The sequence below is a fragment of the Salmo salar genome, chromosome ssa03 (genome assembly GCF_905237065.1).
Source record: "Salmo salar chromosome ssa03, Ssal_v3.1, whole genome shotgun sequence".
Lineage (NCBI taxonomy): Eukaryota > Metazoa > Chordata > Actinopteri > Salmoniformes > Salmonidae > Salmo > Salmo salar.
In genome coordinates, this window is record NC_059444.1 from 13,270,531 (window position 1) to 13,285,113 (window position 14,583).

General features: G+C 41.5%; 2 protein-coding genes across 5 annotated transcripts in view; both read right to left on the reverse strand.

Moving 5' to 3' along the window:
- Positions 1-2,514, reverse strand: part of LOC106598853 (polyamine-transporting ATPase 13A3) — a 43,443-nt gene extending 40,929 nt beyond the window's left edge. For both annotated transcript variants that reach the window (XM_014189868.2, XM_045714507.1), the window contains exon 1: positions 2,166-2,514. The gene's annotated coding sequence lies outside the window, so the exon portion shown is untranslated. The remainder of the gene's footprint in view (positions 1-2,165) is intronic.
- A 7,756-nt stretch (positions 2,515-10,270) lies between these two features.
- Positions 10,271-14,576, reverse strand: LOC100195537 (nucleolin). 3 transcript variants are annotated; one of them, XM_045714508.1, is made up of 14 exons: positions 14,431-14,576; positions 14,006-14,066; positions 13,812-13,916; positions 13,567-13,623; positions 13,362-13,445; positions 13,140-13,263; positions 12,898-13,034; positions 12,672-12,798; positions 12,427-12,569; positions 12,094-12,223; positions 11,782-11,918; positions 11,532-11,658; positions 11,221-11,447; positions 10,271-10,578 (listed from the first exon to the last, which is right to left on the reverse strand). In XM_045714508.1, the coding sequence occupies exons 1-14, from the start codon at positions 14,446-14,448 to the stop codon at positions 10,547-10,549; spliced, it is 1,509 nt and encodes a 502-aa protein (XP_045570464.1). In that variant the 5' UTR covers positions 14,449-14,576; the 3' UTR covers positions 10,271-10,546. The 3 variants fall into 3 exon arrangements, with proteins under 3 accessions (XP_045570464.1, XP_014045345.2, XP_014045350.2); XM_014189870.2 differs by having other exon boundaries at positions 11,782-11,921; XM_014189875.2 differs by lacking the exon at positions 13,567-13,623 and having other exon boundaries at positions 11,782-11,921.
- Positions 14,577-14,583: the final 7 nt, after the last annotated feature.

The following is a 14,583-nucleotide window of genomic DNA, read 5'->3' on the forward strand; positions in this document are numbered from 1 at the left end:
GTTTAATTTACGATTCACAGTCAGAACATTATCAAATACATTGTTTAAAGCCCCTTTTACATCAGTCGTTGTCAGTCCAAGTGCTTTACAGATACCCAGCCTAAAACCCCATAGAGCAAGCAATACAGAAGCAGAAGCACAGTGGCCAGGAAAAACTCTCTAGTTGGCAGGAACATTCAGTAGGAAGAAACCTAAAGAGGAACCAGGCACCGAGGGGGTGGTCAGCTCTCTTCGGGCTTTTCCGGGTAGAGATTTAATTTAAAGAAATGTTAAACTTTTTTAACCTTTATTTAACTAGGCAAGTCACTTAAGAACAAAACCTTATTTACAATGACGGCCTACCCTGGCCAAACCCGGACGACACTGGGCCAATTGTGCGCCGCCCTATGGGACTCCCAATCACGGCCGGATGTGATACATCCTGGATATGAACCAGGGACTGTAGTGCCTTAGACCGCTGAGTACATGTGGCCATTAAGGCCAGATTCCTTTTCAAGATGTTCAAACATTCATAGATGACCAGCAGGGCCAGATAATAACCATAATGGCTGTAGAGGGTGCAAACCTTTCATGACCCTTAAGTTCGGGTTAGGGTTCTAAGTATATAGCCTACAAAAGAAGGGGACCTTTGGCCGGTGAGGTTTTGTGCATTTGCCTGTAACTAATTATAAGTTATGTGAACATGCAACTGATAACTGATCAATAACCATTTCTACTACCCTGATTTGATAAGAGATTAACTTCCAACTTTATTTCACCAGTAAAAGTAATAGTAGGGTAATTCCACCAATTTGGTGTAACTTGGTCCCAAAAAATGTTTGTTAACATTCTGTCATAAAGAACCCACGTTCAACTTTACAAAATAAGGTTAAATAAAAAATGACTAGAGTAAGTGCCAAATAAAGTAACAGGGTTGATGATTTCTTCTTAAATAAGCCATAAATCCCCTTGTGACAGGGGGAATGGAAGCTTGTTGTGTGCAACAGGGAGTGGCAATTGAATGCAGGCTTCACAAAAAAATGTAACTGTTAAAACATTTCTAGCCTGTCAATCTATTGGCAACAGGGTTGATATTTTATGCTCAAACCACTCAGTTTTCCACCACCAAACACCAGTACATTGCCAGAAAGAGTAGAACCAGTGTTTACTCTGATTTGACTATTAGATGTTTCTTTTGAAAACAATATGTATATTTTTATTGGATTTATTTAACCTTTATTTAACTTGGTTAAGAACAAATTCTTATTTACAATGACTGCCTAGGAAGAGTGGGTTAACTGCCTTGTTCAGGGGAAGAGGAAGGCTTCACCATATTAAAATGAGAGTTCAGTTCACCTAACAGGGTTGACCTTAAAATGAGGGACAGACATAAATGAACGACTAATCACATGAAATGAATAATAAATCTTCAGAAATGACTTTGTCAGAACAATAAAATAGCATGGGCTTTACAATGATGGTGAACTTGGCGACAGTTGGGGATTCAAATCTTCCTAGAAGTGACATAGGGTTGGAGGGACAAGCCTTTATTCATATATATAAAAAAATAATAATAATTATCCATGAGGTCTATAATAAAGGGCACTTCATTTAATATAACAGGCTTGGTGCACAATGTGTACTTAAAATATCAAAGAGACGCAAAAGGCACTCTTTTTGTGGACCGACCCAGCAGTAATGGTGGTCTACTACTTTACAGTAGGAGATAATACCTACCACTTTAAATCTAGCTGTAACTTTCACTAGTTATTGTACACACCAGTCACTGTTAATGGCAAAAATGTTTATTTTTGTGGCTATTATTTAAAATTGTTTCAAGTAAAATAATAAACATTATCATCGTAATTTCTAGACAATTTGTAATCTATTTTAAAAACCCATTCAATAAAGTATTTGAAAGTCCACACATGGTAAATACTGAGTTTAGATAAATATTTACCATTAGGTTACTTCACTACTGTAATATGCCACACAAGAAAAGTTAGAGCTTTCTGGGTTCCTTGCACGACAGTTCGAGTGTAACGTTATCTGTTCAAACATTCCCCCATAGTACATGCTACAGTTGTAACAGGGCTGTATGACGTAAGACAACATGTTTTTATCTCGCTGGGTCTTGTTATATGTTCGATATATATTATTTTTTTATAAACATTTAAAATACTCACCAGAACCCTCTGGCCTCTTGCTGTCAGAAATCACTCATATTGCGGGAAAAATACGGATTCAGAATTTCACCGTGCACAAATGTCTTCTACAACTTATGTGGCCTGTAAAGTGTCCACAGAAAGGGCGCGTGTGCAATATTGACAATGTGCTGTGGTATATTCCGTGCGCGTACAGACCGTCCGAAACTGGTTCATTCACGACCATGGAGGAGGAAGTGAAAAACAGGATGTGAGGACACATTTTGCGTACGCCTATTTTCTCCCATTATCTTATTATTTCCTATCGCCGTCAAACCCTCTGGGAAAGTTAAAACCAGACGGAAGAGGAAGCCCCTTACCATTTTTTTCTGGTTCATATACAGTCAGGTGTCGCGTTCAAGACAACTGGAAACTCGGGGAAAAAACGTGGTCCGATTGACACAAATCGTTTTGAACGGTCATCCAACTCGGAATTCCAAGTCGAAAACTCGGGCGTTTCTAGAGCTCATACTTTCCGACCTGAAGATCACTGACATCATATGATTTTACCTCGTTTTTTCCCGAGTTCCCAGTTGTCTTGAAAGCACCATATGACCACGTTTACATGCACGCCAGTATTCTGTTTTTGAGTTGATGCATATGAACATCCTATTTACAATAACCAGAATAAGCTCATATATCCCGGTTTTGAGAAACCTTAATAAAATGACTGGGATATGCTTATCTTAGATAGGATACTGTGGCATGTAAACGTCTTATCCCGTTTACTGTTGTTTTTCGCGGTCTGCACGGGCTGTTTCGCATAGCAGGCTATCACCTTTGAAGTTCAGACGGAAACAGTAATAATTGGAATAGTAACTGAAGTCTGGACACTGACTCTAGACATTACATGTAGCCTATAATAATATTAACTCCTGTAGAATTAAGTGTTTCTTGCAGTAAAATGTCAACTTTGTCTCTGGAACAGGAGTGGAGAAATGTTATTTATTTCTTCCATCTTGAGAAAATGTGAACGTGTGCTTTGGGACCTTGTGTAGCCTAACACTGATTTTATTTTCCAGCTACATAAAAGCTGAGAGTATTTCACTTTAAACCAAAATATGCATCCAAGACAAACTGAAATACTATCATTTTCAAGGCTTTTCATTTCCTTAAAACCGGTCAGTGTCTCCACTCCACGAGAGAAGCAAAAATGAAAGAGAAAACTACCAATGTCAATTAGATTGTTGATTATGCATTCATTCTATGGATTTATGACATCACTCTGGTGAGCAAGGCTTTATTTAATATTCTAGAGCACCAGGTAATGACAGAAGATCTGCTGCATGTATCTAATTATAGACAAGTTGACTAACAAATAGCCTACCTAATGTCGGAAATTATAAGCAGAAAAATAACTAAATGACTGAGGCATAAAACCTTTTTTTCCCCCATCCCCTGTAAAAAAAAAAAAATTGTTCTGCCATCCCTAGGCAAGTTATGAATATTCTGTTTATTCATGGGTACCACAGGAATACTGGTGAGCGGGATATCAAGGGGCATGTAAACATCTTATCCTGAATAAGACCTCAGAGGTGCACTATGCAGAAATCACTCCGCCATTTCCTGTTTGCTAAAATTCTAATTTCAGTGTATGTGACAAACAAGCAAGTATAGTGTGGAGAATCATTGTACCATCTAAACCGCTGTGAAATATATTTTCCATAACCAAAAATATTGTATTTTCAGCTGTTTGAAACTGGTATACAAAACCTAAAGAACGGGAAGCAGAGAAATTGCACACATAGGACAGATCTACCGCTTTTTAGACTTGCTTTCAATGACAATGATAGATCTGGTCAGATCACCCAAAAAGTTACATATTGCAGCTTTAACCAGGTTATGAGCTATTATCCAGAATACTGTGCGTATGTAAACGTGGTCAATGAAGTAGGTAGACCAGACCCAGCTGCTATGCATTGGTGTCTATGTGAGAGTCACCCCTTAATAACCTTTTACTGTAGTGGGCTAAATCAGGGTTACACAGAGTGATTCTTGGTGGTCTTAAACAAATCTACTTTGAAACAAAAGTATACACCTCACACACATGGGCTTAAAAAAAGAAGACACCTGTACCATGGCAGATATAGAGTTGAAATCTATTACATTTTGAGATTGTATCCCAATATCCCAATTTATATACATCACAGAAGACTGAAATATAACAAAACTGTTTGATATAGAAACACCTGATTTTCATCAGTTTTTTTTTAATAATCTTTGTTAATTATGAAATTATGAAAAATATTATTACCATTCCACCCATGAGGCCAAAGAGGGTGCTTTTGGTCATTGACTCCAGCAAAGGGATTATACATATATGTAGACTTTTTTCAATGGTAAACAACCTGAGTAAGACGTCTTAATTTATCCACCATCTTTGGTTAAAACAGACCTCAAAGACTGGGATTGCATCATCCAACTCAATGTGTTACATCTACTTGCATGCAAGACTTTTCTGTTTTCTTGGGGGGAAATAAGAAAATGTTCCAATTCATTCTGAAATGTTTCTTCCATCGGTTTACACTACCCTATCATGCCTATCCAAGAGATGGCAGTGTTCTACAACAGTTAACCATGACCTAAAATCGATTGGCATCAAATAACAATGTGTGTAATATTCCAATCATTACGGTCACATCACATACATTTTACACCAGGTTGGACATTTTTGACTAAGAAAACATTAGCCAAATGGGCACCTGCTGAAAACCTACAGTATATATATATATATATATACAGTATGTACTGAACAAAAACAAACATGCTACATGCAACAATGTCAACAATGTTACTGAGTTACAGTTCATATAAGGAAATCAGTCAATTGAAATACATTCTTTAGGCCCTAATCTATGGATTTCACATGACTGGACAGGGACGCAGCCATGGCGCAGCCACCCACTTAGGACCCAGGCCCATCCACTTGGGAGCCAGGCCCATCCACTTAGGAGCCAGGCCCATCCACTTAGGAGCCAGGCCCATCCACTGGGGAGCCAGGCCCATCCACTTGGGAGCCAGGCCCATCCACTTAGGAGCCAGGCCCATCCACTGGGGAGCCAGGCCCATTTACTGGGGAGCCAGGCCCATCCACTGGGGAGCCAGGCCCATTTACTGGGGAGCCAGGCCCATCCACTGGGGAGCCAGACCCATCCACTGAGGAGCCAGGCCCATCCACTGGGGAGCCAGGCCCATTTACTGGGGAGCCAGGCCCATTTACTGGGGAGCCAGGCCCATTTACTGGGGAGCCAGGCCCATCCACTGGGGAGCCAGGCCCATTTACTGGGGAGCCAGGCCCATCTACTGGGGAGCCAGGCCCATCCACTGGGGAGCCAGGCCCATTTACTGGGGAGCCAGGCCCATCCACTGGGGAGCCAGGCCCATCCACTGGGGAGCCAGGCCCATCCACTGGGGAGCCAGGCCCATTTACTGGGGAGCCAGGCCCATTTACTGGGGAGCCAGGCCCATCCACTGGGGAGCCAGGCCCATTTACTGGGGAGCCAGGCCCATCCACTGGGGAGCCAGGCCCATTTACTGGGGAGCCAGGCCCATTTACTGGGGAGCCAGGCCCATTTACTGGGGAGCCAGGCCCATCCACTGGGGAGCCAGGCCCATCCACTGGGGAGCCAGGCCCATTTACTGGGGAGCCAGGCCCATTTACTGGGGAGCCAGGCCCATCCACTGGGGAGCCAGGCCCAGCAAATAAGAATACGTTTTTCCCAACAAAAGGGATTTATTACAGACTAACCGGTGCCCCCGCACATTGACTCTGTACCGGTACCACCTGTATATAGCCTCACAACTGTTATTTTCACTGTCATTTTACTTTTTTTTTTCTTTACTTATCTATTGTTTACCTAATACCAATTTTTTACTTAAAAATTGCACTGTTGGTTAGGGCTTGTAAGTAAGCATTTCACTGTAAGGTCTACACCTGTTGTATTCGGCGCACGTGACAAATAAACTTTGATTGGCTGGTTGGTCTCAGATGATCCCACAGGTGAAGAAGCCGAATGTGGAGGTCCTGGGATGGCATGGTTATATGTGGTCTGCTGCTGTGAGCCCGGTTGGATGTACGGCCAAATTCTTATGGTCAAGAAATTAACATTAAATTCTCTGGCAACAGCTCTGTTGGACATTCCTGCAGTCAGCATACCAATTGCATGCTCCCTCAAGACTTGAGATATCTGTTGCATTGTGTTGTGTGGCAAAACTGCACATTTTAGGGTTGCCTTTTATTGTCCCCAGCACAAGGTGCACCTGTGTAATGATCATACTGTTTAATCAGTTTATTGATATGCCACACCTGTCAGGTGGATGGATTAACTTGGCAAAGGAGAAATGCTCACTAACAGGGAAGTAAAAATAAATAAGCTTTTTCTGCTATTGGAAATTTCGGGGATCTTTTATTTCAGCTTATGAAACATGAGACCGACACGTTACATGTTGCATTTATATTTTTGTTCAGTATGTATATAAATGTACAGTACCAGTCAAAAGTTTGAACACACCTACTCATTCAAGGGTTTTTCTTTATTTTTTCTATTTTCTACATTGTCGAATAATAGTGAAGAAACCAAAAATCTCAAATTTGGTTTCTTCACTAGGACAGATTTCCACCAGTCTAATGTTCATTGCTTGTGTTTCTTGGTCCAAGCAAGTCTCTTCTTATTATTGGTGTCCTTTAGTAGTGGTTTCTTTGCAGCAATTCAACCATGAAGGCCTGATTCACACAGTCTCCTCTGAAAAGTTGATGTTGAGATGTGTCTGTTACTTGAATTCTGTGAAGCATTTATTTGGGCTGCAATTTCTGAGGCTGATAAGTCTAATGAACTAATCCTCTGCAGCAGGAGTAACTCTGGGTCTTCCTTTCCTGTGGCGGTCCTCATGAGAGACAGTTTCATCATAGCGCTTGATGGTTTTTGCAATTGCACTTGAAGAAACTTTTAAAGTTCATGAAATGTTCCAGATTGACTGACCTTCAAATAAAATAAAATAAAATGTATTTATATAGCCTTTCTTACATCAGCTGATATCGCAAAGTGCTGTACAGAAACCCAGCCTAAAACCCCAAATAGCAAGCAATGCAGGTGTTGAAGCACGGTGGCTAGGAAAAACTCCCTAGAAAGGCGAAAACCTAGGAAGAAACCTAGAGAGGAACCAGGCTATGAGGGGTGGCCAGTCCTCTTCTGGCTGTGCCGGGTGGAGATTATAACAGAACATGACCAAGATGTTCAAATGTTCATAAATTACCAGCATGGTCAAATAATAATAATCAGGGTGCAACAGGGCAGCACCTCAGGGGTAAATGGCAGTTGGCTTTTCATAGCCGATCATTGAGAGTATCTCTACCACTCCTGCTGTCTCTAGAGAGTTGAAAACAACAGGTCTGGGACAGGTAGCACGTCCGGTGAACAAGTCAGGGTTCCATAGCTGCAGGCAGAACAGTTGAAACTGGAGCAGCAGCACGGCCAGGTGGACTGGGGACAGCAAGGAGTCATCATGCCAGGTAGTCCTGAGGCATGGTCCTAGGGCTCAGGTCCTCCGAGAGAGAGAAACAAAGAAAGAAAGAGAGATTAGAGAGAGCATACTTAAATTCACACAGGACACCGGATAAGACAGGAGAAATACTCCAGATATAACAGACTAACCCTAGCCCCACGACACATAAACTACTGCAGCATAAATACTGGAGGCTGAGACAGGAGGGGTCAGGAGACACTGTGGCCCCATCCGATGAAACCCCCGGACAGGGCCAAACAGGCAGGATATAACCCCACCCACTTTGCCAAAGCACAGCCCCCACACCACTAGAGGGTTATCTTCCACCACCAACTTACCATTCTGAGACAAGGCCGAGTATAGCCCACAAAGATCTCCCCCACAGCACAACCCAATGGGGGGCGCCAACCCAGACAGGAAGACCACGTCAGTGACTCAACCTACTCCAGTGACGCACCCCTCCTAGGGACGGCATGGAAAAGCACCAGTAGGCCAGTGACTCAGCCCCTGTAATAGGGTTAGAGGCAGAGAATCCCAGTGGAGAGAGGGGAACCGGCCAGGCAGAGACAGCAAGGGCGGTTCGTTGCTCCAGTGCCTTTCCGTTCACCTTCACACTCCTGGGCCAGACTACACTCAATCATAGGACCTACTAAAGAGATGAGTCTTCAATAAAGACTTAAAGGTTGAGACTGAGTCTGTGTCTCTCACATGGGTAGGCAGACCATTCCATAAAAATGGAGCTCTATAGGAGAAAGCCCTGCCTCCAGCTGTTTGCTTAGAAATTCTAGGGACAATTAGGAGGGCTGCGTCTTGTGACCATAGAGTACGTGTAGGTATGTATGGCAGGACCAAATCGGAAAGATAGGTAGGAGCAAGCCCATATAATGCTTTGTAGGTTAGCAGTAAAACCTTGAAATCAGCCCTTGCCTTAACAGGAAGCCAGTGTAGGGAGGCTTGCGCTGAAGTAATATGATCACATTTTTTGGTTCTAGTCAGGATTCTAGCAGCCGTATTTATGTCTTAAAGTAATGATGGACTGTCATTTCTCTGCTTATTTGAGCTGTTCTTGCCATTATATGGACTTGGTCTTTTCCCAAATAGGGCTATCTTCTGTATACCACCCCTACCTTGTCACAACACAACTGACTGGCTCAAATGCATTAAGGAAAAAAATACTACAAATGAAGTTTTAACAAGGCACACCTGTTAATTGAAATGTATTCCAGGTGACTACCTCATGAAGCTGGTTGAGAGAATGCCAAGAGTGTGCAAAGCTGTCAAGGCAAAGGTTGGCTACTTTGAATAATCTTAAATATAAAATATGATTTAACACTTTTTTGGTTAGTACTTGATTCCATATGTGTTAATTTAGTGTTGAGGTCTTCACTACTATTCTACAATGTAGAAAATAGCAAAAATAAAAACCCTTGAATGAGTAGGTGTGTCCGAACGTTTGACCGGTATTGTATATATGGGTGATTTTGTGGAAAAGTTAACCTGAGCCGGTACAAAAAAAGTTGTCATTTCCAAATGAAACCATGTTCATAATTATCCTTAAAAGGCCAATTGGTTTCTCTTTTCATTGTCAGTATCCTTTTTCAGTGTTATATCCATAACGGTTGTGGATTTGGACATTTCTGTATCATATCTTAGCTTCATTCACCAAATGTTGTGTGCTTTTTCAGAGCTAGTCTTCAGACTCACTGAAGCAACTGCTGCTATCTTGAAAATGTATTCTAGCTAAGCTTCTTGGAAAATATGCTAAAATGTGTTTCTCATACATGGCAGTACTGTTCTTTTGATAGAAAGTTGTTTTATCAACTAATTAGTTCAGTAGTGTCCTTCTGAAATGAAAGCCCCCCCAAAATATACTGACTTTATTCAGTGTCCAGAGAAGTGGACTGTCACTCAGTATAGGCACAGTCTAATTAGCATATTACAGTTTTGAATACAAATTAAATCCTGGTCTACATTCAACTGGTAAAGTAAACTTTTCATACACAGTACGTGTACAAACCACCAGGAACACCTTCCTAATATTGAGCTGCACCCACTTTTTGTCCTCAGAATAGCCTCAATTTGTCAGGGCATGGACTCTACAAGGTGCCGATAGCATTCCACAGGGACGCTGGCCCATGTTGACTCCAATGCTTCCCACAGATGTCAAGTTGGCTGGATGTCCTTTGGGTAGTGGACCATTCTTGATTCTCACAGGAAACTGCAGAGTGTGTGAAACCCAGCAGTTTTGCAATTCTTGACAAAAAAAAACAGTGTGCCTGGCACCTACTACCATACCCCGTTTTAAGTCTGGTCTTGCCCATTCACACTCTGAATGGCACACATACACAATCCATGTCTCAATGCTTAAACATCCTTTTTAACCCGTCTCCCCTTCATTAACACTGATTGAAGGATTTAACAAGTGATCATAGACTGACCAGGTGAAAGCTATGTCATGGAAAGAGCAGGTGTTCCTAAATGTTTTGTACATTGTATACATTATTTTTTTAAATAAATAATTGTTTGAGACAAAAACACAAGCTCCCCCTAAAAATGACGGACAAAATAGAAAAAGACCCAGAAAATCAGAAATTTGGGGACCTTTTAATTGCCCAGTCTTCAATGAAGTCTTTACATGAAATTAACAATTAAAAAGGTAAACTAAAGTAAAACAGACAAAAACATTACATGTACAGTACAATGTGTCAGAATCTTTTCACATATATCTCTAAACAAATTGGTTTGTTTCTTATAATCGTTAGGTGCTCATCAAACTGGTCAGGAAATGTAGACGTTGAATTAGAGCTGTTGCAGCAGTCCATTGTAAAAAACAAAATGCGCCTTCCTTTACTTTTCTTTTTTTAAGTCCTCTTTCCGCCGCCACTACCTCTGCCTGAAAAACAATAACAAACGAAAGCATCTTACAAGGCTGGTAGAATTGTTGGTAGATACAAGTGGAGTAAAGAGAATACATCAAGTATCAATTGACATGTCCTCATCAGTTTGCAACTTCAATTCAACCTATATCAACCGCCCCCAAAAAATCTGAACTTATCACAAGGGGCCACAGTGGCTCTTGTATCTGCTTACCCACATCCATACCCACACAAGCAGTAAGAGTTCGCCCTAGCCTTTTGGGGGCCCCAAGCTAAATTCTGTTCATGGAAAATATATTTCACAGTGGTTTAAGATGGTACAATGATTCTCTACACTATACTTGCTAGGTTTGCATAGTGCATCTTTAATTTCCTGACATTTTGCCATGGGACGGAGAGAAATGTTCACAGTTTTCCCCCCATAAGATCTCTGATGATCAATGCCCTCCCCTGGACAGTAATGCTTAACACAAGTTTAGATAGCTGGCCGCTAGACAAAATATACCATAAAAAAAAAAATAATAATTGCCCCTTATGTATTCTATCACTAACTCAACAGTAAGTTGAGACCCCGGCTAGGTTCCTCCTGGCGGAAATTGATCTACGGGCCTACAAAAGGCGGGCCGCCAGTTAACTATCCCTGACCTAGATGATCTCACCTCCTCGTCCACCCCTGAAGCCGCCACCTCTGCCTCTAAAGCCACCTCTAGCACCGGGTTTCCCTCCGAAGCGCCTGTTGAAGCCCGCTCCTTCTCCACGAGGTCCTCTTTCACCCTGGGGTTTGGCATAGACCAGGGTCACCTTGCTCCCATCAATCTGAAGGTCTGCCATGGCATCCTTGACAACCATGCAGACCTCTGGGCTCTCAAAGTCCACAAAGCCAAACCTTAGGAAGTGGCCAACTGTGAGTATTCAAAAGACATCTGAATGTAAAAATGTGATTTGAAAGGGGCAGGTTTTCGCCACATACCCTCTAGATATGCCAGTCTCCTTGTCTTTGGTGACTCGAGCTTCAATGGCACCTTCAAAGACACTTTTCAAAGTCTCCTCACTCGTCTCCTCGGCAAGATTCCTGACCATCAACGTCTTCGAAGGAACTACAAGAGAACACACACATTACAGAAGTATGAACGATCACACAGCCAAACAACCTCAAATCATTCGCCAACCAATTCTCTGCTATGAGACGTTCATTGGGCAAGTCTAATAGTAATATTTACCAGAGTTCCCTTTGTCACCTTCTGGCCTCTTCTGGTTGAACTCTACTCTGATGGCTCTTCCACTAATCTCTTTGTTTACAGATGATTCCAGGGCTTCTTTGGCATCTTCCACACTTTGAAACTGAATGAAGGCATGACTTCTGAAAGAAAAATGCCTAATTGTTAGAATTAAATTATTTCCAGTCAGAACACGAAATTAATCGCATGAATACTTAATCATTTAATAAAAATTAAAATGCAATTTGATGGCGTTCAACATTTTCAATAGAGCTCAACAAAGCAGATGCAGCAACAACATGCGCCTTCACTCACCCTCTTGGTTTACCATTGCTCTGTGGTATCTTGACACTGACTGCTTTGAGAAAGATTTCCTTCAGGGCATCCTCTTTTACAGCATAAGCCAGGTTGGTCACCAGTAATTCGTTATTTGGTGTGGCCTCAGCTATGGAACAGAACATGTTAACTTCATTCACTTTTCAGAGAACTATGATAAACAAAATGTCTCAACTAATCACTGAATTACAACATACTTTAATCTTGAAGATGCTAACAGGCAACATGACTAGCCATATAGCTAGCGATTCAAGTACCTTGTGCTTCTACAGTAATTTAATTCCCATTGACCTCATTTCTTTCCATCTTTACCTGGAGCTTTGATTATTTTTTGTTGTTGGCTCTTTTCTCCCAAAAAGTCAATAACGATTACACGGCCTTGGACTTCAATCCCCTGCTTCTCCTCCAGCACTTTCTCAGCAATGGCCTCCGTTTTGAACTCTATGTAGGCAATTCTGTCACAACAAAATAGATGCAATAGACGTGTTTAGAACAGAATCCTGGGATAGACATAACTAGCAATTTCACGTGAATATCAAATGGACACGGCATCTCACCCTTTGCTTGGGGTGCCAATGCCTCCAGGAAACCTGATTTCGACAGCTGTGTCAAAGACTTTCTTCAAGTCCTCCTTTGTTGCTGCAAATGGGATATTCTTGACAAACAAGGTCCTGGCATCTTTAGCTGTGAGGAAAAAGACTGTCACTACATGGAAATCAATCAATTCTAGAAATGACTAATATAACAGTAGCAAGGATAACTCACTCAAGATGAGACTAGTACCTTTTTTGTCATCTACTGTGGGGTCTTTGACCTTGGCCTTGCCTAGCCTCATCTTTCGGTCCAGGATCGTCTCCCCATTCAGCTCAAGGGCTTTTGTCAAGTTTTCCTCTGTGTAAAAGTCAACATATGCAAATTTCCTATAGAATGGACAAAAACATGGGGAAGAATCTGGATCATGAAGAAATCTACAAACATTTGTAGAGGTTAAGTTTATGCAGTGCATAAAAATGCCAAGTACTCACTTTGTAATGTCCACTCGAATATCCTGAAACAACAGACTATGCGATGTGAAGAAGTTTGCCAAGGCATCATTAATTTCCTCAATTTTCTTGGATGTGTTCAAGCTTCCAACAAAAAGACAAAAACCTTAAAAAAAAAAAAAAAAACAAGATGCATGATAGCACACTGAAACCATCAATCGCTCAAACAGAGAGGGTGCCATTTACTGCTGTTCACAATCGTACCATCATTAATGCACTTTGTTTTCTTCGCTGGAGAAGTCTCATCCTCTGCTTCCGCTTTTCTCTTTACTGGGGTTGCTGCAACAGCTGGAGAGAGAAATGCAGACATGTATTAAAACACTACTCCATAGATACCCGGATGAAAAATAACTAATGGGTGACATCTGGCAAATATTGGTTACAATTCCGTTCTGTTCTTTGACCTCACCCTGGACCTTAACCTTTTCTGTATCAGTAGTTGTGTCCATCTGTTCCGCTCCTGAAGCTACACAAACAATATTCATTGACATTGGAAATACCTACTGAATTTAAAAACATCGTTTTTTTGTGTTTTGCATTTAAGAAATTTCATATGAACATTATCACCATTCCAATTAGGCTACATGTTGGAACTTGATGTCATACGCAGATTTCCCGTCTACGCTTATTACCACCCCTCAAAGCATTTGCTACCTGGGGCATCTTTGACCTTGTTCTCTTCAGGTTCTGTGGAAACGATGACCTGTGGAGTAGTGGCAGCTTCCTCCTCTGTCGATGCTGGAGAATCAGTCTGGCCCTCTGCAATGCAAGACATCATGTTGTAATCAAAGGCCGATTTAATGTCATTTTAATTTTCTTTATAGCCAAAGTTACATTGGCCCACTTACCAGAGTTATTGTCCTCGCTGATCTTTCCAGTTTTCTTTTTAGAGGTCTTTAATTGGGTTGCCTATAAAACATTTTTGGGGAATGAGCATTTCAGTACATTGCAAGTCATGGTGTGGACTTTGGTGATTAGTTAATAATCGTCAATCAAACAGAACAGGCCGATACTGAGCATTCGAAATAGATACATTATAACTCATTACGTTCAACACGTGTTTCAAGTAAACTGTGATACAAAGTAGCTAGTTAAACATTCCATGAACACACAGTTAGGCAGAGTAACATTGGAGTTCAGCAATAGCTACTTAACGTTAACTTAGCTAATTAGCTAGCGACAAACAATATAATTTCACGTGTGGCCATGTGAGACTAACTGCAGTGAGCCAGTTCGCCTTTAACAATAAGTATATTTTAGATATCGTTCTTACTTTGCCTGACTTTGCCATGTTTTCTGTGTATTCTTTTCTTTCTGCTAACGTTGCTGTACAGCGAACACGACTGTTCACATGTGGGGAGCAGCGATTAAATATTTACTTTCCCGGCATGCAAGTTGACCTAACGCCCGGATATGGTTTCATATT